We start from the raw sequence: 23837 nt of genomic DNA, 5'->3' as shown, positions 1-23837 counted from the left end.
TTTTTTCCTTATAAAATTTAAGATACGCTTTAACAGATGTCCTGTCAGAATAAAAAACATTTTTTATTACCATACCATATGTAGCCAGAGAAATAAAAATGCAAATGCTATATATAATACCAATGGTGATTATTCGGGTCTAACCTCCAGATAAGCACGGCACACGTTACAATAATGTTTTTATATTCCAATTATCTTCAGCATAAAATCCATAAAACACTTGGTGGTTTCATTTATTGCAAGATAAAACCATAGTCATGTAAGTAAAAAGTCGTTCCTTGTAACGTAAATATAGAACTGAGAATTTGAAGCAATTATTACAAATCTTCTCCAGTTACTTTCTAAGATATAAGCTTGGCTGTCATGTAGACACCACAATATATTCATTTCATATTAAATAATGCATTTAAATCAATAGTTAGAATCAGGTCAAACATTAAAAAGCAGAAATAAAAAGAGCTTTTATAATAATAATAACAATAAGAGGAGTCATAAAGAGATGCCCAATGTTCTTCAGTACAAAGTCCAGCTTTGATACTGATGAAACCTCACATTCCATAAATGTTGTATTTAACCAGTAGCGGTTTGGTTGCCTATAACTCGAAGGATTTCTTTATAGCTACTTGGTTCTTGTGTGTTGATGCTTGTATCTCCCACTTGACCATCTTCATAGCTGGAGAAAAAGAGAAAACAATAAATATATTATGTCTATGAGAGCAAAAATAGGTTTCATAAATCTTGGAAAGTCATAATGGAAAGCATAGGGCAGAGAAATACATGGATTTCCCTTATTTATTATTGTTTCAAGCGACTTTTCAATACATTTAGACCCTGTTCACATCTTCATCAGGGCATTCCATTGTTCTGCTCCGTCAGAGGAACAGAACAAGAGAATGCCAGACGCAACGGTTCCGTTGCAACATGGACACCACCGCTGGCCGATGGAACCCATTGACTTTAACCCCTTAACGACCGCCCACCATCTTTTGATGGCAGGCGATGTACGTGCTTCGTCTTTTGGCGTCGCTGTAGAAGAGACTGATGAGTGCTCCTGCGATCGCTCGTCCCCTAAACAGGAGCTGTAACTTACACCTCTGAACTTAGAGCAGCCTCTTGAACACAGCAAGGATCGGAAAACATTCACCCATGCTGTTTAATGGCAGCTTTTGATGCAGGAGTGGATTCAAAAGGGTTAGGCAGGCCATACATTTTAGATAGCTGTTGGCCATACGCTCATTCAGCTGTCAGCTATTCCTCCCAACTCCCCTATACACATGCACACTTGGCTCAGCCGAGCGTTCATGTGTTCTGAGGCAGAAACCGCTGCCAGGCTTATGTAATAACAAAAAGGATTGGGCATGTTGAAATTCAACACGCCCAACTCTTTTCTCCCCTAACATTTGCCCCCATCGAAGAGTCGGGATGGGGCCATACACATTAGATGGTTGTCTCGTCCCGCAGAAATCCATGGGTGCGCCTAACGTACATCTAATGTGCATGGCCACATTTATTATAAAGAAAAAACTGATATGTCTGCTATCTTTTGTATCCACTCCTGCTCAAAAAAACGCAGCCCTGTTGACATCACAATTTTTGGCTCTGTTTAATGAACAACATGGGAAAAGCTCCCAAAATATACGTTAAACGGATGCTTGTGACGGATGTCATACAGTGGCAACTGTCACTTTTAGACTATTATAGCATCTATTTAGCGTATATAATAGTAGCAATCCTTATCTAGATAACTTTCTGCAGCTGTTGAGCCATTAAAAACCATTGAAAAAGTCAAGTTAAAATTTCCTGCCACTGTGTATTTAAAGAGACTCAGTGGCAAGAAACTTTAACTTTACTTTTTCAATGGCTTCCAATGGCTCAGCAGTTGCATAAAGTTGTCTAGATAAGGATTGCTACATCTGTATTACTTTCCTGTACACATTGGACCCAAAAAAAGATTTGTAGTGGACGTTTGCAATTTGAGCAGATTAGAGCTCATCCAGGTTTTTTCTCAATTTCCGTAGTCTCTTTCTGTTTATTTTAAAAGGACCTTTCACTAGGTTATATAACTAGTGACAGTGTATTTAAAGAGACTCTGTCACTACTTTAGTAATGCCCTATCTCCTAGCTAATCTGATAGGCGCTGTCCCAAAGCGATTATTATTTTAAAAATTATGAGCTTTTTAAAAAAAATATGCAAATTAGCCTTATTAGACAAGTGGGAGGTAACAGCAGCGATTCTCACCAGTTGAATACACAGTCGGGAAAGGAAGCTGTATACTATAAAATCACGCTGTATTGCTGGGCAGGGAAGGGTGAGAAGCTGTATGACGATTGGACAGCGTCATACAGAAAAAAAGAAAGAGTAACCTCATTTAGCAAGTATAGCCAAATTAGCATATTTAGAAAAATGCTTATAACTTTGCAAATAATAAACGTTTTTTAAAAAAAAATTACACTGTAATTATCAGCATCACAGCACCTATTAGATTTGTTAGGAGATAGGGAATTAATAAACTGGGGACAGATCCTTCTAAACGCATCAAAAGTCACGTTAATGTTCGCTATATCTGTATATGACTAGACTGCATTTTTTTGTAAAAATGTAGTAACTATGTGTCACGAAGTACGACTACAGCAATTAAATGTGACCCCCCCTTTGTCAGCACTATTGTACATTATAATAAACTCAGAAGAACACTTTGGCTTCACAAGACATGACCATGAAGAATGTAAAAAAAAAACTGAATGTTTGATACTTACACAAAAAAGAACCGCGTACAGACATGATCCGTATTGGGAACAACCCAGATCTCCCCATGTTTGTGCAATTCTGGTGAAGTAATCACTTAAATAAAGCACAAAAGATGTTTGATGGTTAATTCATGACACAAAATTGAGTAGTTTTATGATAGAACAAAATTCACCTTAAGGTTACAAATAGGTTAAAAATATATACAGGGAAAAAACACACCGGGTTCTTTTAAGTTTGAGTAAAGTAGATTTCAGCATACTTGCAGGACAAGAGAAGCATATTCACTTTCAGCGTCCATTTTTGTTAAGTTTACTGACCCATGTTATACTACCTACGAGAAGCAAAATTAAAAAAAAAGATTTGATTGCTTGAAGTTACAGGCCCAGAGCCTGAGGCAGCACTACTGAGAGATTCTTTTGACAACATCAATTCTGTTATATGGTATGCAGTGTTGCCCTGAAAACACCTCCGAACATACATATGACATGTGATGGAGCATGCCACTTTTTTCTGATGGTTTCATAGAGAATCTTACAAAAAAAAAATCTCTGCATGCCTCCTTATGAAACTGTTCCTTTTACGTTAAAGAAACACCTTCTATGTTGGTGAAGAAACCTTCTTTCCTCTATTGCAGGGGTCAGCGGCACGTGGGGCACATTTGCCTGGAGAGCTGAGTGGTAAGCCCAGCAAGTCCTCTATTTAAGAGATAGAATAATTCAAAATGCTACACTATTCTGACGTCAAAAAGCATTGGAAACTTGACGAAAAAAATTAATGCACAGGCTCTGTTCACACTTGTGTTTTTACTTTTCCATCAGAAAAACCTGTTTGTGGACCCTTTACAAGTCAATAGGGGGGAACAACGGATCATAATGGCTCTGTCATGCATCCTGTAAAGAAGGATTCATATCGCCAGTGTGAACAGAGCTTAATTTATGTATACTATAGTCGAGTGTTAATAGAATCTATAAATCTGTAACTGGGATAATGGACAGCAAGATTGGAGGTTTTCTTTAGTGCACAGTTTGGCATATGTATGCACGACTGGAGCCGGAGTTCCAGGGTGAATACCTCTGTGGCGGATGTGAGCATGTTGTTCACCTGGAAGCTCGCATTAGAGATCTTGAAGAGCAAACTGCAACACTGAGGGCGATAGGCAATCTTGAGCAGACCATGCCGCTCACCGTGCAAGCAGTTAGTGGGGTAGAACTGGAGGGTGAAGACATGGGTCAGCAGGACCAGGCAAGTAGCTGGGTTAATGTATCTAAGGGCAGTAGAAAGGGGTCCAAGAAAAGGAAGGCCAATCCTGTTTCTGTTATTCCAAGTAAAATTGCAAAGTTGGGTGATGATGCGAGGGTGTCAGTCTCAGAAATGGCAGCCCTAGTGGATGCTGATCTCCCTAACAGCGGGTAGAACAGCCCAGCTAGTAGTCGGCGGGATGGTAATGCAGGTAAGGCAAGACAATTGATAGTTGTAGGGGATTCTATAATCAGGAAGCCGAATAGAATAATTTGTTGCCAAGACCGCCTCAACCGAATGGATTGCTGTCTCCCTGGTGTCACAGTTCGGCATGTGGTGGAACGGGTGGATAAATTACTGGGAGGGGCTGGTGATGATTCAGCTGTTGTGGTCCATGTGGGTACCAACGACAGAATAAATGGTAGGTGGAGGAGCCTTAAGAATAATTTTAAAGAACTAGGCTACAAGCTGAAGGGAAGGACCTCCAAGGTTGCATTCTCAGGAATACTGCCTGTGCCATGTGCATCACAGGAAAGACAGCAGGAGCTCAGGGAGTTAAATGCATGAGTCTTGGTGTAGCGGAGTAGGCTTTGGGTTCCTAGAGCACTGGGCTGACTTTTCATTAGTGTACAAACTGTATTCTGCAGATGCTTTGCACCTAAATGGAAGGGCTCCGCTGTGCTGGGGGAGAGAATTCTGGCTGGGGTGTCTAGGGCTGAGGAGGGAGGTCAATGTAGAAAATAAAGGGGTAGTCAGGTTAGAGTGGGTGGAGAAACAGACTGTGGGGAGAGGACTAGACAACAGGATAAGGAGATCCTTTTGTTACAAAACAGCAATAAAAATAAAAATGCCCAAATAATCACATTTCTGATAATGAAAGTGAAAAACTGAAAGGCAAGTTAAAGTGCATGTTCACGAATGCCAGAAGTCTAGCAAATATAATAGGGGAGCTGGAGGCCTTGATACTGGAAGAAAATATAGATATACAGTAGTTGGTGTTGCTGAAACTTGGCTAGACTCTTCACATGATTGGGCTGTAAATCTACAGGGTTTTACACTGTTTCGGAAAGACAAGACAAATAGGAAAGGTGGTGGTGTATATCTGTATGTGAGAAGTGATATGAAGGCGAGTGTGAAAGAGACATTAGAGGGTGAAGACTGTGAGGAGGTTGAAACCTTGAGGGTCGAATTACAAAGGGAGGTAAACATTGAAAAAATTACTTTTGGTGTAATCTATAGACCCGCCAATATAACTGAAGAGATGGAAGGTCAGCTATATAAACAGATGGAGCGGGCAGCACAGGTGGGTACAGTAGTGATAATGGGAGATTTTAATTACCGGGATATTAATTAGTGTTATGGTTCAGCTTCAACTGCAAAGGGGAGACATTTCCTCAACCTGTTGCAGGAAAATTTTATGGGCCAGTTTGTGGAAGACCCGACTAGAGGTGAAGCTCTGTTGGATCTGGTTATTTCTAATAATGGCAGAGCTTGTTGGGAACGTCAATGTTTGTGAAAACCTTGGTAACAGTGATTACAATATAGTTACACTACCGTTCAAAAGTTTGGGGTCACCCAGACAATTTTGTGTTTTCCATGAAAACTCAAACTTATATTTATCAAATGAGTTGCAAAATGACTAGAAAATATAGTCAAGACATTGACAAGGTTAGAAATAATGATTTTTATTTGAAATAATAATTTTCTCCTTCAAACTTTGCTTTCGTCAAAGAATGCTCCATTTGCAGCAATTACAGCATTGCAGACCTTTGGCATTCTAGCTGTTAATTTGCTGAGGTAATCGGGAGAAATGTCACCCCATGCTTACAGAAGGCCCTCCCACAAGTTGGATTGGCTTGATGGGCACTTCTTGCGTACCATACGGTCAAGCTGCTCCCACAACAGCTCTATGGGGTTGAGATCTGGTGACGGCGCTGGCCACTCCATTACAGATAGAATACCAGCTGCCTGCTTCTTCCCTAAATAGTTCTTGCATAATTTGGAGGTGTGCTTTGGGTCATTGTCCTGTTGTAGGATGAAATTGGCTCCAATCAAGCGCTGTCCATAGGGTATGGCATGGCGTTGCAAAATGGAGTGATAGCCTTCCTATTCAAAATCCCTTTTACCTTGTACAAATCTCCCACTTTACCAGCACCAAAGCAACCCCAAACCATCACATTACCTCCACCATGCTTGACAGATGGCGTCAGGCACTCTTCCAGCATCTTTTCAGTTGTTCTGCGTCTCACAAATGTTCTTCTGTGTGATCCAAACACCTCAAACTTCGATTCGTCTGTCCATAACACTTTTTTCCACTCTTCCTCTGTCCAATATCTGTGTGCTTTTGCCCATATTAATCTTTTCCTTTTATTAGCCAGTCTCAGATATGGCTTTTTCTTTGCCACTCTGCCCTGAAGGCCAGCATCCCGAAGTTGCCTCTTCACTCTTAAAATGGCTAGAAAAAGAGAGCTTTCATGTGAAACTCGACAGTCTATTGTTGTTCTTAGAAATGAAGGCTATTCCATGCGAGAAATTGCCAAGAAACTGAAGATTTCCTACAACGGTGTGTACTATTCCCTTCAGAGGACAGCACACACAGGCTCTAACCAGAGTAGAAAGAGTAGTGGGAGGCCCCACTGGACAACTGAGCAACAAGACAAGTACATTAGAGTCTCTAGTTTGAGAAATAGACTCCTCACAGGTCCTCAACTGGCAGCTTCATTAAATAGTACTCGCAAAACGCCAGTGTCAACGTCTACAGTGAAGAGGCGACTCCGGGATGCTGGCCTTCAGGGCAGAGTGGCAAAGAAAAAGCCATATCTGAGACTGGCTAATAAAAGGAAAAGATTAATATGGGCAAAAGCACACAGATATTGGACAGAGGAAGAGTGGAAAAAAGTGTTATGGACAGACGAATCGAAGTTTGAGGTGTTTGGATCACACAGAAGAACATTTGTGAGACGCAGAACAACTGAAAAGATGCTGGAAGAGTGCCTGACGCCATCTGTCAAGCATGGTGGAGGTAATGTGATGGTCTGGGGTTGCTTTGGTGCTGGTAAATTGGGAGATTTGTACAAGGTAAAAGGGATTTTGAATAGGAAGGCTATCACTCCATTTTGCAACGCCATGCCATACCCTGTGGACAGCGCTTGATTAGAGCCAATTTCATCCTACAACAGGACAATGACCCAAAGCACACCTCCAAATTATGCAAGAACTATTTAGGGAAGAAGCAGGCAGCTGGTATTCTATCTGTAATGGAGTGGCCAGCGCCGTCACCAGATCTCAACCCCATAGAGCTGTTGTGGGAGCAGCTTGACCATATGGTACGCAAGAAGTGCCCATCAAGCCAATCCAACTTGTGGGAGGACCTTCTGGAAGCATGGGGTGACATTTCTCCTGATTACCTCAGCAAATTAACAGCTAGAATGCCAAAGGTCTGCAATGCTGTAATTGCTGCAAATGGAGCATTCTTTGACGAAAGCAAAGTTTGAAGGAGAAAATTATTATTTAAAATAAAAATCATTATTTCTAACCTTGTCAATGTCTTGACTATATTTTCTAGTCATTTTGCAACTCATTTGATAAATATAAGTTTGAGTTTTCATGGAAAACACAAAATTGTCTGGGTGACCCCAAACTTTTGAACGGTAGTGTATGTTGCAATAGATTTCGGGTCTATACTCCTCACCATAGGCAAAGGTTAAGGTCAACGGATACTTCTCCTCACTCGCTTTCTCCAATGATACGAGGCAGGGTTGTCCCTTGTCCCCTTTAATTTTCATTTTATGTTTGGAGCCCTTTTTGTGCCATATTCGCTCGAATCCGGATATAGTGGGTGTAGCCTTGGGAGAAAGGTCCCACAAGGTCGCTGCTTATGCGGATGACCTGCTCTTCTTTCTCATGGCTCCCAGGATCTCCTTACCCAACCTGATGGCGGAACTGGATAGATACTCGAAATTGTCCAACTTTAAGATCAACTACCAAAAGTCGGAGGCTCTTAATATCTCGTTGCCACAGACCATGGTGGATGATCTGTCTGAGTCCTTCTCCTTTAAATGGGCTAGGGAATCGCTTAAATATTTGGGGTCCGGCTTCCCAGTGATCTGTCTCGCCTTTATGCAGTGAACTTCCCTCCGCTACTTCAACGTGTAAAGAGTGATTTGGATTCTTGGACGACGGGCACCTTTACCTGGTTTGGCAGGTGTGCCATTTTTAAAATGAATATTTTGCCACGGATCTTGTATCTCTTTCAGGCGCTGGTGGTACACATCCCACGCCCATTCTTTCAAGATCTGCTGTCCCTACACCACAAATTCATATGGGTGGGGAAACCCGGGCGTATTGCTCGATCTATGCTTTTTCGTGTTAATTGTGAGGGTGGCGTTGGTCTCCCGGACTTTGTTTCCTACCATCAGGCCTCTCACTTGACACCAATTTTGGACTGGTTTAGGCACGCTGAGATTAAAGAGTGGGTGTCCATGGAGCAGGCCTTTCTTGAAGTTCCTTTGCAGGTCTTACCTTGGTTGGGCAACCACGTTCCCCTGTCGGCGCAGACACACCCGACTATCAGGCCCACCCTGGCGGTTGCATCACGGCTCTTTCCCCGGAAAGAGATTTCTCCATCTCCCTCTCCCTTGTTTCCCATCTTGGGCAATCCTGCTTTCCCACTGAGGCGGGAAGGGGGACCCTTTCAGCTCTGGTTGAAAGCAGTTACGGGACGTGCCGCACACTTTATGCAGGATGAGACGTTCATGTCTAGCGCACAGTTGGAGTCTTTGTCTGATCCTGTCTCATTTACTACGTGGCAGGTCACCTAGTTGAGACACTTCCTCGCGTCCCTAACTAACTCATCGGCATACTCACGAGATACTTCCCCTTTCGAACTCCTTTGCACGGGCCCGGGCACAGTGCGCCACTCGTTGTCCAGACTTTATGCTCTCCTGATCCCACCATCCGATTTGACCACTTCGGCCTACTTGCTAAGTTGGGAGAGGGACTTGGGTTTAACGTTCACTATGGAGAATAAGGAAAGCTTGTTCACTATGACGCATAAATCCTCTATGGCTAGTAGATTTCAGGAGGCGGGGTCTAAGGTCCTGTCGAGATGGTATAGAGTGCCTTCCAGATTGCATGCGATGATACCTGCGGTCTCGCCGTTGTGTTGGAGATGTGGTGACCATGTGGGTACAATTCGCCACATTTTTTGGGACTGCTCACTCTTGACTGATTTCTGGTCTGAGGTGTGGCACATTTCCTCGAAATTCACGGATTTCCTCCTTCTGAGATTTCAGGTTTCTTCCTGATCCATCTGTGTGATGTGCCATTATCCACGTGTCGACGCTCAGTGGTTCGCCACATGGTGAATGCAGCTAGAGCGTGTGTCCCCGTGCTGTGGAGACAAACTTGCCCTCCATCGGTGGGCATGTGGTTCAGCAAAATCCAGGAGATTATGAGAATGGAGGGCCTCACGGCATCAATGAGAGGATCCCACGCCAACTTTCTTAAAACATGGTCTGTTTGGATTCGGTTTCAATCCTCTGTGGAGTACAGGACCATCATTGGCCCCTTGATCATAATCCCTAGGCCCATTACGTCAGGTCAGTTCTCTCTCCTTCCCTTTTTCCTCCCTGTCCCCTCTTCTCCTTTGTTTCTCTTTAGCTCCTTCCTGTCCTCTTACGGGTTATTATGCATGGCTGCAGGTTCAGGGTGCATACAAGAGTTTCTCTATCAATATTGATTCCGACTGTACATTGCTATTCTTTGTGTTTTTTGCACTTCTTGTACACTCCATATGCTGGCCTGTGGGCCGATGTCAGTGCTGTTTATGTCTGCACCATTGTTTTCGTGTATTGAAAAACGGAAAATAAAAGAATTTTAAAAAAAACGCCAAGGTCTGAGCATGTAGGACCCCTAAATAGTGGTAATGGGGAGTTGGTCACAGGGGATCAAGAGAAGGCAGAGATACTAAATTGGTTATTTAGCTCTGTATACACAATAGAAGAAAGAGCAGCTGATGTAGCCGGTGCCAGTGCTGTTAACCCCTTCCCGACATTTGACGTATCCATACGCCAAAGTCGGGTAGGGGAAGTATGGAACCCACTCCATACAATGCCGGTGTTGGCTGTTTGTTACAGCCGACACTTCAGAGTAACGAGAGGCGATCCTGCTAGTTTAACTCGTTAAATGCTGCAGTCAATAGTGACCGCAGCATTTAAATCGTTAGAAAGAGGGGGGCGACCCCCTCTAACAGCTCATCGCGCCCCCCGCCATGCAATCGCGGGGGGGGGGGCGATGGTTGCTATGGCTGCCTGGGGGCCAAGTGAAGGCCCCCCAGGTCCGCCATCTTTGTACACCTATTAAGGGCTTAATAGTTGCCTGTCAGAATCACGATATACTGCAATACATTAGTATTTCAGTATATAGTGCAAAAGATCTAACGATCGCTGGTAGGGGGACTAATAAAAAAAGTAAAGATGAGTTAAATAAAGTTTTTTTTTTATGTATAAAAAACTAAAAGTACAAAAAACCCCCCTTTTCCCATTTTCCCTCTAGAGCATAGTAAAAAAAAAAAACAAGAAATAAACATAATTGGTATCGCCGCGTCTGTAAAAGTCTGAACTATTGCAATGTATAATTATTTAAAGGAAGGGTGTCGCAAAAAAATTTTTTTTTACTTAAATTTGCTTTTAGTGTTTTATTAAAAAAAAGTTTATTTATTTGTGTGTTTGTGTTTTACTTTTTTTTTTTCAAACTTTTTCTTCTCTACGGGGGCTGCCATTTTTTTTTTCATCTCTGTATGTGTCGATTAACGACACATACAGACATGGAATACGGCACATACAGCCCCATAGAGAATGCGAACGGGAGCCGTTTCATTCACTATGCTGTACGCCGTCTGTGTGGGAGAGTTGTGGTCCATGATTCCTACTCTGAATGGTCCCCGGTTATAAGTGGTGTACCCCAGGGTTCCGTGCTGGGTCCACTATTATTCAACTTATTTATTAATGATATAGAGGATCGGAATAATAGCACTATTTCTATTTTTGCAGATGACACTAAGTGTTTGGGCATCCACTTGGCGAATGAGCTTTAATGTAGATACAAGTAAAGATATGCACCTGGGTACCAACAACCTGCATGCATCATATGTCCTAGGGGGAGCTATACTGGGGGAGTCACTTGTTGAGAAGGATCTGGGTGTACTTGTAGATCATAAACTAAATAACCGCATGCAATGTCAATCAGCTGCTTCAAAGGCCAGAAAGATATTGTCGTGTATTAAAAGAGGCATGGACTCACGGGACAGGGATGTGATATTACCACTTTACAAAGCATTAGTGAGGCCTCATCTAGAATATGCAGTCCAGTTCTGGGCTCCAGTTCATAGAAAGGATGCCCTGGAGTTGGAAAAAATACAAAGAAGAGCAACGAAGCTAATAAGGGGCATGGAGAATCTAAGTTATGAGGAAAGATTAAAAGAACTAAACCTATTTCACCTTGAAAAGAGACAACTAAGGGGGGACATGATTAACTTATATAAATATATTAATGGCACATACAAAAAATATGGTGAAATCCTGTTCCATGTAAAACCCCCTCAAAAAACAAGGGGGCACTCCCTCCGTCTGGAAAAAGAAAGGTTCAACCTGCAGAGGCGACAAGCCTTCTTTACTGTGAGAACTGTGAATCTATGGAATAGTCACCGCAGGAGCCGTCACAGCAGGGACAGTAGATGGCTTTAAAAAAGGCTTAGATAGTTTCCTAGAACAAAAAAATATCAGCTTCTATGTCAATGTGTAGAAATTTTTCCCTTCCCTTTTCCCATCCCTTGGTTGAACTTGATGGACATGTGTCTTTTTTCAACCGTACAAACTATGTAACTATGTAACTATGTAAATAGAATCCTAATTTATGTGTACAAATGCGGGTGCTAGCCTCTGGAATCCATGGAGCGAGCGGACAGTCAGCTGCTAAGGCCCCACTTTTCAGTTTGCGATAGCAGGAGCGAGCCTCGCTACACCGACACTATTTCTTCATGCAAACCAGAAAGCAGATCCAAGCAAGAAAAATATACTTGTCCCGAAGGCTCAGCAAAACTGTGAAACCTTACCACTTACTGTTAACACATGGATTAATAGCTTAGTAGAAAGGGCCACTGAACCCTCAAAGTGAGACTGACACATATGTCCCCGTATGTGAGCCCTCTCAGCCATTCAACATGGCTTATGTGGCACACTGCCCTGCAGTCCCGAATCCTAAGCCGGTGCATATTTACCATGACGTTATTATGGTGTGCTAGATCCCATTCATCTATGACTGAAACCTTAGATAATTTTATAAAAAAATGAAAAAAATAATACAAAGCAAGTTTAAAACAATTAAATATTAATCTATAAATTGCACTACTCACCTTCGCATAAGGCTATACATTTCAAGTTACGGCTTTGCAAAAACTGGGATTGTTGTCCTTTTTTCTGTGACTAAAATCCAAATAAAACATAAAACAAATATTCATGAAAAAGAAGATTAATATTAATAATGTGGACAGTAAAAATTCAAAGTATTAGAAGTAGATATATAAACCACTGTCTATGATATGTGAAATAAAAAGTAAAAATACACCATTATTATGCCATGAACAGCAGTTTTTTTTACATATAATTTTATAGACAGACAGACAGACAGATAGATAGATAGATAGATAGATAGATAGATAGATAGATAGATAGATAGATAGATAGAAAGCAGTAAATAGGCAGCACTCACAAAGGCTTATGGTGCAAAAAGTGGGTGCTTTATTGACCCCAAAAGTGCAACGTTTCGGCTCACACAACCTGAGCCTTTCTCAAGCAAGGCTCAGGTTGTGTGAGCCGAAACTTCACACTTTTGGGGTCAATAAAGCACCCTCTTTTTTCACTATAAGCCTTTGTGAGTGCTGCCTATTTACTGCTTTTTGTCTAGAGGGATAGTGGTCAGTTCCCTAAGGCTTGCACCCCCTTTCATTTAAGTCTGTGCTGCTGGATTCTATTTTTGTGGATGGATGGATGGATGGATGGATGGATGGATGGATGGATGGATGGATGGATGGATAGATAGATAGATACAGGGGAGTAACTAGGAAAGACTGGGCCCCATAGCAAACTTTTGACTGGGGCCCCCCCTCCCCCTCTTTTTTCACTGATACATACTACGGTGTGCTGCCTGTTTTTTGGATAGATAGATAGATAGATAGATAGATAGATAGATACAGGGGAGTAACTAGGAAAGACTGGGCCCCATAGCAAACTTTTGACTGGGGCCCCCCCTCCCCCTCTTTTTTCACTGATACATACTACGGTGTGCTGCCTGTTTTTTGGATAGATAGATAGAACAGAGATAGATAGATAGATAGATAGATAGATAGATAGATAGATAGATAGATAGATAGATAGATAGATAGATACAGGGGCGGAACTAGGAAAGACTGGTCCCCATAGCAAACTATTGACTGGGCCCCCCCCCTCCCCCGGGTGTCACACAACCCCCCCTTGTAGATAGTGGCTTTTTTACAAACCCCCCCTTTTGATAACGCCATACAGCCCCCTGTAGATAGCGCCATACAGTCCCCCCTGTAGATAATGCCATACAGCCCCCTCTGTAGATAACGCCATACAGCCCCCCTGTAGATAACGCCATACAGCCCCCCTGTAGATAACGCCATACAACCCCCTTTGTAGATAGCGCCATACAGCCCCCTCTGTAGATATCTACAAAGGGGGCTGTGTGGCGTTATCTACAGGGGGGCTGTATGGCGTTATCTACGGGGGGCTGTATGGCGTTATCTACGGGGGGCTGTATGGCGTTATCTACGGGGGGGCTGTATGGCGTTATCTACAGGGGGGACTGTATGGCGCTATCTACAGGGGGGGCTGTATGGCGTTATCTACGGGGGGCTGTATGGCGTTATCTACGGGGGGGCTGTATGGCGTTATCTACGGGGGGGCTGTATGGCGTTATCTACAGGGGGGACTGTATGGCATTCCCTACAGGGGGGGACTGTATGGCGTTCCCTACAGGGGGGGCTGTATGGGACTATCTACAGGGGGGGGGGCTGTATGGCGCTATCTACAGGGGGGCTGTATGGCGCTATCTACAGGGGGCTGTATGGCGCTATCTACAGGGGGGCTGTATGGTGTTATCTACAGGGGGACTGTATGGCGCTATATACAGAGGGGGCTGTATGGCGTTATCTAGAGGGGGACTGTATGGCGTTATCTACGGGGGGGGCTGTATGGCGTTCCCTACAGAGGGGGCTGTCTGGCGTTACCTACAGGGAGTCTGTATGGCGTTCCCTACAGGGGGGGTCTGTAGGGAACGCCATACAGCCCCCCCTGTTGGGAAAGCCATACAGCCCCCCCTGTAGGGAAAGCCATACAGCCCCCCCCTGTAGGGAACACCATACAGCCCCCCCCTGTAGGGAACGCCATACAGCGTCCCCCCCTGTAGGGAACGCCATACAGCGTCCCCCCCCTGTAGGGAACGCCATACAGCATTCCCCCCTGTAGGGAACGCCATACAGCGTTCCCTCCCCCTGTAGGGAACGCCATACAGCGTCCCCCCCTGTAGGGAACGCCATACAGCGTCGTCACCCCTGTAGTTTACGCTATACAGCGTCCCGCCCTGTAAGGAACGTCATACAGCCCCCCCCTGTAGGGAACGCCATACAGCCCCCCCCCTTTAGGGGACGCCAAATAAATGCGACCTACAGTGTGTCCTAATAAAAGACATGTATCCCCTATCCACAGGATAGATAGATGATAGATAGATAGATAGATAGATAGATAGATAGATAGATAGATAGATAGATAGATAGATAGATAGATAGATAGATAGATAGATAGATAGATAGATAGATAGATAGATAGATAGATATGAGATAGATATGAGATAGATAGATAGATAGATAGATAGATAGATAGATAGATAGATAGATAGATAGATAGATAGATAGATAGATAGATAGATAGATAGATATGAGATAGATAGATAGATAGATAGATAGATAGATAGATAGATAGATAGATAGATAGATAGATAGATAGATAGATAGATAGATAGATAGATAGATAGATAGATAGATAGATAGATAGATATGAGATAGATAGATAGATAGATAGATAGATAGATAGATAGATAGATAGATAGATAGATAGATAGATAGATAGATAGATATGAGATAGATAGATAGATAGATAGATAGATAGATAGATAGATAGATAGATAGATAGATAGATAGATAGATAGATAGATAGATAGATAGATAGATAGATAGATAGATATGAGATAGATAGATAGATAGATAGATAGATAGATAGATAGATAGATAGATAGATAGATAGATAGATAGATAGATAGATAGATAGATAGATATGAGATAGCTAGATAGATAGATAGATAGATAGATAGATAGATAGATAGATAGATAGATAGATAGATAGATAGATAGATAGATAGATAGATAGATAGATAGATAGATATGAGATAGATAGATAGATAGATAGATAGATAGATAGATAGATAGATAGATAGATAGATAGATAGATAGATAGATAGATAGATAGATAGATAGATAGATAGATAGATAGATAGATAGATAGATAGATATGAGATATATAGATAATAGATAGATAGATAGATAGATAGATAGATAGATAGATAGATAGATAGATAGATAGATAGATAGATAGATAGATAGATAGATAGATAGGTACGACCCAGCCAACTACCGAGGGATATGTGTCAGCAGCAACCTGGGGAAACTGTTCAGCAGCATCCTGAATAAGAGAATCCTCAGCTTCCTCACCCAGCACAATGTCCTCCACCAAAGCCAAGGTGGCTTCATGCCAAACCACCGCACCACTGACCACATCTACACCCTGCGCAGCCTCATCAAGAGCCACGTCCACAATACAAAGCATGGGAAGATTTACGCCTGTTTTGTGGACTTTAAGAAGGCCTTCGACTCAGTGTGGCACCCGGGCCTATTCCTGAAACTGCTGGAGAGCGGAATAGGAGGTAAAACCTATGACGTCATCAGAAGCTCCTACACAGAGAACAGATGCAGCGTGAAGGTGAACGGGAGAAGAACGGCTGATTTCCAGCAGAGCCGAGGAGTCAGACAAGGCTGCAGCCTCAGTCCAACGCTCTACATCAATGAACTGGCCACAGCTCTGGAATCCTCCTCAGCACCAGGTCTCGCCCTCCATGACACCCAGGTGAAATTCCTGTTGTATGCAGATGACCTTCTGTTACTATCACCAACCGAGAAAGGTCTCCAAGACAACCTGCAAATCCTAGAAAAATTCAGCTCCACGTGGGCACTACCCGTCAATGCAAAGAAAACCAACATCATGGTGTTCCAGAAGAAAAACTCAAAATCCCCCAGGCACCCGACCTTCACACTAAATAACGCCACACTCACAGCGACCGACAGGTACACTTACCTGGGCCTAGAAATCAACCAATCAGGAAGCTTTAAACAAGCCATAGAGATACTGAAAGACAAGGCGTGCAAAACCTTCTATGCCATCAGAAGAAAACTCTATCATCTCAAACCACCAGTGACGGTCTGGCTGAAAATCTTTGACTCCATCATCTCCCCAATCCTCCTGTATGCCAGTGAAGTCTGGGGTCCGGACACATACCCAGGCTGGTCAAGGTGGGATTCCAGCCCAACAGAAATCTTCCACCTAGAATTCTGCAAACACCTTCTCCAAGTCCATCGGAGCACCACAAATAGCGCCTGTCGGGCAGAACTGGGCAGATTCCCACTACACCTCACAATCCAGAAGAGGGCGCTATCATTCTGGGCCCATCTACACAGCAGCAGGCAAAGTTCCTATCACCATAAAGCCCTGCTACACCAAGGGGTCCCAGGTAAACCAGGCCCCCCAGAACAACTCACCCTGACCCGGCCTGAAGAAAATGTCACTCAGCGCGGCCTCACAAAAGCCGAAATCAAGAAGACAATAAACGAGAACCAAGAGGAATATATCAATGACTGGAGGAACGACATAAAGACATCCCAGAAACTGACAATATACCGGAGTCTACAGCGGGAATATAAACTGGCGCCATATCTGGAGAAACTGCCAAACCCCAGAGACAGACAGATCCTGAGCCGCTACAGACTGAGCGCCCACAACCTGCTCATCGAATCCGGGCGCCACAGACAGACCTACAAGCCCAGGGAGAGCCGACTGTGCCAACAGTGCGACCAGGAGGCCGTGGAGGATGAGGCCCACTTCCTGCTACACTGCTCCAAATACTCAGCAGTGAGGGACACTCACTTCAGGAAACTCTCTGATCTCTTACCGGACTTCAGCTCCATGGAAGAGGAAGAGAAACTCTACATCCTGCTGGGTGAAGAGGAAACCACAGTGGGCACAGCGGCACAATATGTCACTGAATGCCATAGACTGAGAGAGACATGATATGCCATGGACTTGTATAACCCCGACCCTAGATGTGTCCCTATCCCCAAGCCCTCAGTCCCTATCCCTCATTCCCTTACTTCTTACTTGCTTTGGCAATGCTAATATGTATTTGGTCCTGCCAATAAAGCTTCTTTGAATTTGAATTTGAATTTGATAGATAGATAGATAGATAGATAGATAGATAGATAGATAGATAGATAGATAGATAGATAGATAGATAGATAGATAGATAGATAGATAGATAGATAGATAGATAGATAGATATGAGATAGATAGATAGATAATAGATAGATAGATAGATAGATAGATAGATAGATAGATAGATAGATAGATAGATAGATAGATAGATAGATAGATAGATAGATAGATAGATAGATAGATAGATAGATAGATAGATATGAGATAGATAGATAGATAGATAGATAGATATGAGATAGATAGATAGATAGATAGATAGATAGATAGATAGATAGATAGATAGTAATATATTTTTACCATTGGTCTATCTATTGTATAATATTACTGATTAAAGGGATACTCCACTAACAACTAGAGTTTTCGATTGTGATTTGTTTTTATTATGGAATGCTTAAGATGATCTAATTAGGAGAGGGGTCCTCACATAATATTTTGCCCAGGGACATCCACCAACATTGATTGTGCTATGGCCATCATCACCTTTATTGGGTATTTCAACCATTCAAATATATGGCACTTAAGGCAGACATTAAAAAGATCTTGAGAGAATGTGCAAATAAGAATGGATGGATCATACCTGTCGTCACACTGAAAGGTCAGAAAAAAGAATACCTGTGATGTACTACTGCTTTTGCTGCTTGGGGGGTCGTCCTTGGCTGATACTTTCTGTTGCTTCTTGTTCATCCCTGTGTATAAAATATTAAAATAAATTGTTACATCCTGTAAAGGGTTAATGCACACGGCTGTATTTAGCATCCTTGTCATAAGATCCTAAATAGATACCAATATTCTATATTTTTACATAGTGCATTAACCCCTTCCTGCACTGTGCCACAATTTACGGAAAGAAGTTTCTACAATGGGTGGTAAATGTACAGCGCAGGCGAGAGCGATGGCACGACACAGGAGATAACATAAGTGGTTTGACAGAGTGAGGGGCCATCGGTGCCCTTGCAATGTGATTGCAAAAAATAATGTTCTTTGCCATAATATGTGCTTTTATTTTTTAAAAGCATGAAAAAAAGTATATACATATTTATTATCACCGCAGTCATAATGACCTATAAATAACATATTATTTATACCGCAGGGTGAAAGGCGTAAGAAGAAATCCCAAAAACAATGGCAGAATTTAATCAATACGTTATATGTAACCCAGAATGGTGGCAATTAAAACTACAAGTTTTCCTGAAAAAAAGCTATCATACAGCTACGTCAATGGAAAAATAAAAATGTTATAACTCTCAAATTGAAAAAAAACTATTCATTTTTTATTGTAAAAGTAGTAAAATATAAGTTGTACATACTTGGTATCGCTATAAGCATAATTCCGTTATGTTATTTAAACAAAATGTCATTAAAAAAATCATAATAAAAAAAATATATAAAAGTTTATAAATTATATGTAACCCAAAGGAGTAGATCCAAAAAGAAAGAAAAAGTATACAGGACAAAATTGATACATCGCCTCCCTCTTGTATCCACTCCCGTGTTTGGCTCAAAAAACTGTGTTAAAAACTGCCACAAAAACTGCATGTGTGATTCCGGTTTAAAGCCAGGAGCACATACAAAGTTTTAAAGAGGTTGTGGCTCAGTTTTTTGAGCCAAACACAGGAGCGCTCACAAAAGAAAGGAGATGTATCAGTCTTTTCTTTATACATTTAGCCAAAAACGGCCACAAAAACGGCATCACATCTATGTGCCTGTATGGGTTTTCATCCTTTGGATGTAATTACAATGGTTTTAAGAATACTTATTTACAGTCATTGCATCTTTTATCATTGTAACAGGTTACTCAGAGAATCCTAGTACTCTTATGTTAACCTTGGACTAGTATAGATCTCATTCACACCAGTGATTTTACAGTCAAATGAAAATGATCAATGTGACAATGTACTTTCTATATGTAAAGTCCTGTTCTCACAGAACAGTTTGACTGAGTTTTTTTAAATTTATATTTTTAGCCAAAGCCAGGCAGAATAAATGCAAAAAATAGGAAAACTACACGCTAGGGTGATAGAGCTCATTGCTATTTATTGCGATTTGACCTCAAAGCTTCATGTAAAAGTTGACCAGAAGGCGTCTTAGATGTTTTTCCCAGGTTGAACATGGGCAAAAACAGAAAGGAGAACGGGGCCTCCTCTTCCCTGAAGGTCAAAGGCAACTCACACTCCAACAGTCGGACATTGAGAGATCCCAAGAGATCCCAAAGCTTCATGTAAAAGTTGACCAGAAGGCGTCTTAGATGTTTTTCCCAGGTCGAATATGGGCAAAAACAGAAAGGAGAATGGGGCCTCCTCTTCCCTGAAGGTCAAAGGCAACTCACATTCCAACAGTCGGACATTGAGAGATCCCAAGATGGGACCCAAAGATCAGATGAGTTTATAATTTGCCTTTGTTAAGAATTCACTTCTCTTGTTGGCCAAAAGTGCATCAAAAGCTGCCCGAAGCTGCAATATTATAATCTGGTGTTTCCACAGGTTTTTATTTTTTTATTTTTGTAAATTGAAATATTCATTACGTATACATACAATAGATCCGATCCGTTCTGAATAGACCTGAAGAAGAAATCTGTCATTTACCTGAGTAGCCAAATGATATGCTTGCTAATGGACTTAGATATATTCCACTTCCGTACATGGCACCATGAAGCTGAATCAATATTAAGAGAGATTTGCATCACATAAATGGTGTATGGCATTATTCAATACCTTAACTGTGTCCAGCACTATCTAAGTGCCAGGTGTTAAAATATATTCACAAAGAATGAACAAGAAATCTATAGATATTATCTACAAACACTACAAGGTCACTTCACAGGTCCATTAATTTAAGAAGTTCATGCAGTAAAATGATTTAAGAAAATATAACAGAATCTGAAACATATTATATCTGACATGCGTTGTGTCAAAGTCACAAAAAAATCCTCTTAAATGTTGCAATTCAGTTTCTGTGATATAATCTGGTGTCAGGTCTTTGAAGTTTTAACTTTTTAAAAAAAAATTGTGGTTTCAAAATGGTGTCATTTTAATGTTGGAACTTTGGACTTATTTGTACAACACATTGCCCTATTACAAAAAGTTATATCACTAACATAAAAGAGGCAACAATGTAAAATAGCATTAGTGTCTGATAAATTCAATAGCATAGCTCCTGACAATTAAAGCTATACCCCAACTACACCCAGGAATGCCCCAAAAACAGCTAGAAACATCTCCACTAATGCAAATTTGCATAAACCATGCCCTTTGTCCGCTCAAGTCTGCAGAACAGTTCTGTGAAAAAACGGGACTGTTGGCTTATTTGCAATATCAATGAGGTGAGACACAAAACTACTATAATTTTAAAGGTTATGAAACAAATCATTTTGTGTATACAGCTTCTATTCAGAACTATGGGTCTCCATGGTTACAAACTAAAAATTAATCCCATGTGTAGTTGGATTCTGAAGTCAAGTGTTACTCCACGCACTCTGATTCCACTTCTTTATAACTTACAGAGAGTAGAAGAGGGGGCCGATGGAAAAGAATAACACCTGACTGTTGGATGAGACTACATTCAGGGCTTGTTTGTAGTCTGTAACTATGGTGACACATGGTTCTGCATAGGAGCTATATACCCAAAGTGATACAATATTTATATCAACTATTCACTTTGTAGCCTGTCAAATTATAGTAGTTTAGTATCTGACATTACAGTTTTTCCTATTTTTTTCCAATAAAGATCTTCATATGAAATGGGGCCCATTTTGCTTTTGCTTTGGGCCCCCTTCTTCTCTATGTATGCCTCTGCTTTGTGGTGACAGTAAACTACTTGAAGTTTCCACCTAGAGGTTATTTTTCTAAAATACTTTACATTACCTGCAGTCTTGTATTGGAAGCAACTACTAATCCGTTCCGAAGAATAGAGTGCCAATTTTCAATGTGCGAGCCACTGTAATAGAAAACATAATAAAGGTCCTGTGTAGCAATATTTTACATACTTAAGACCAGTGGTCTCCAACCTGTGACTCTCCAGCTGTTGTGAAACTACAACTCTCAACATGACCTGACAACCTCCAGGTGTCAGTACATGCTGGGAGATGTAGTTTTTCAGCAGCTGGAGAAGCACTGGTTGGGCACCACTGCTGTACACAATATATCAAATACAAATTATATGCAAACATTTAATGTCCATTTCAATGTTCCATTTCGAGCCTTTAAAGGGAACCTGTCACCAGCATTTCACCTATTGAGCTTTACTTATCCCTCACTGGCCGCTGCTTTCAAAAGTTTATTGCCGTTATCCCCTCTCCTAAACTCCTCCTCCGACTCTAAATAACGGTCTGCAAACATTTCCTGCCTTTTATCGTAATAATCCGATATAACTATAGGTTATATAGAAATGATTTTTCACCCACTACCACCAGGTATTGCTGGTTTAATAGGTGATAGGTTCCCTTTAAGTTGCTGAGTGTCTCCACATCTGACATTAATAATAATTTAAAACTAATCGTCAAAAAAGTAACCTTATGGTTTGCTCCTGCTGTAGTATGACTTATGCATTCCCTTTCACAAATATATGTGGGAAAAAGTTAAAATATAGAAAACCGTGCGTAATAAAGCTGCATATGTTTTCAACACATGCAGCTTCACCAGAATCAGTTCTAGGAACATCCCCTGAAACATGATTTAGTGGCATAAACAGTCACAAATTTTGGCACTCACCTGTGTCGTATAAAAATGTGCGACTTTTTTAAATTTCACTCCGCTCTCGACGCTTTTAAAAAAGTGGCCAGGGCTTATCAGAGGCGGTGCTGTCATGGATTTCAAGTTGTGGCACGTCGACGTCCAAGATACGCCACTTGATAAACTTGTCGCAACTTACTCCAGTGAGCTTCTGTCTAAGACTGCCGTATGAAACCATATAATGTACACACTTATGGCAACACAAAGAAGCCTAAAATGAAACTCATGGGCCCCAATGCAAAATCTGTAACAGGGCCCCCTCTACCTATCATGTGCCATTTATAATACTTGCATCTTCTCATGTAGCTGAGGTTCCTTTGGAACCCCAGTGTCCTTTTGGCATATGTTTATCGGGTTTTCATTTAGATACTGTTTTTGTAACACTACTCAATAGCTCAGTTTACCATGCAGTGGCGTAAATATAGCGGTAACAGCCATAGCGGTTGCTACGCGGCCCGCAGCATGAGGGAGCCCGTGCCACCCATTGTCACGGCCCCCCCATCCTCTTAGGACCCCCTGCCCGTGGCTTCTACGGTGCCCGAGGTGGCCCGCACCGCCCGGCCCATAAAATTTATGGGCCGGGCAGCACAGGCCCCTTCATGCCCAGTGGCGTCGCTGGCACCGGAGGGGGACCCGGTGCTATCAACAGCCGTATTAACATGTATCTGCGTCCTCAGGACATAGATACAAATGAATACTATAGGCTGCAGGCCACGTTAGGCCTGCAGCCAGTGGTGTAACTACCGCTGTAGCAGCCATAGCGGCATGAGGTGGGCCGTGCTGCCTGCCGTCACGGCCCCCTCCATGTCAGGTGGCATTGCTAGCAGCCGCTATGGCTGCTATAGCGGTAGCGATGCCACATTCCATAGTATCTGCGTTCTTAGGACGCAGATACTATTGAACGCTATGGCAGAGCAGGGAGGTATCACCCTACTCTGCCATTTACTAGGCTACAGGCAGGGCCGGCGTTAGGGGGGGGGGACTGGGCAATTGCCCAGGGCCCCCATCCTCTTAAGGCCCCCTGTTCGCGGCTGCTACGGGGCTCGCGGCCTATAAAATTTATGTGCCTGGTGGCACTTTATACAAGGAAGGGGTGTGTGGCACTATACACAAGGGGGGGCTGTGTGGCACTCTATACAAGAGGGGCGCTGTGTGGCACTATTTCCAGGAGGGGGCTGTGGAACTGTATACAAAGGGGAAATATGAGGCACTATATGCAAGGGGGGGGCTGAGTGGCACTATATACAAGAGGGGGGCTTTGTGGCACAATATACAAGAGGGGGCTGTGTGGCACTATATATAAGAGGGGGCTGTGTAGCACTATCTACTAAGGGGGGCTGTGTGGCACTATCTACTAGGGGCTGTGTGGCGCTATCTACAAGGGGGGAGGACTGTGGCGCTATCTACAGGGAGGCTGTGTGGCGCTATCTACAGTGGGACTGTGTG

General features: G+C 42.4%; 1 protein-coding gene across 2 annotated transcripts in view; it reads right to left on the bottom strand.

The window, feature by feature from the left end:
• Window positions 1-208: 208 nt before the first annotated feature.
• The window catches only part of PARP8 (poly(ADP-ribose) polymerase family member 8), a 319726-nt gene continuing 296097 nt past the window's right edge, over window positions 209-23837 (bottom strand). For both annotated transcript variants that reach the window (XM_075839740.1, XM_075839730.1), the window contains 6 exons: window positions 21525-21597; window positions 20247-20316; window positions 18277-18350; window positions 12402-12471; window positions 2758-2842; window positions 209-673 (listed from right to left, as the gene is read on the bottom strand). In XM_075839740.1, coding sequence (XP_075695855.1) covers window positions 571-673; window positions 2758-2842; window positions 12402-12471; window positions 18277-18350; window positions 20247-20316; window positions 21525-21597 — 475 coding nt within the window. In that variant the 3' untranslated portion in view covers window positions 209-570. The remainder of the gene's footprint in view (window positions 674-2757; window positions 2843-12401; window positions 12472-18276; window positions 18351-20246; window positions 20317-21524; window positions 21598-23837) is intronic.

This window comes from Rhinoderma darwinii, chromosome 1, assembly GCF_050947455.1.
Source record: "Rhinoderma darwinii isolate aRhiDar2 chromosome 1, aRhiDar2.hap1, whole genome shotgun sequence".
In the NCBI taxonomy this organism is placed as follows: Eukaryota; Metazoa; Chordata; class Amphibia; order Anura; family Rhinodermatidae; genus Rhinoderma; species Rhinoderma darwinii.
This window is presented reverse-complemented; position numbering and strand designations above follow the sequence as displayed.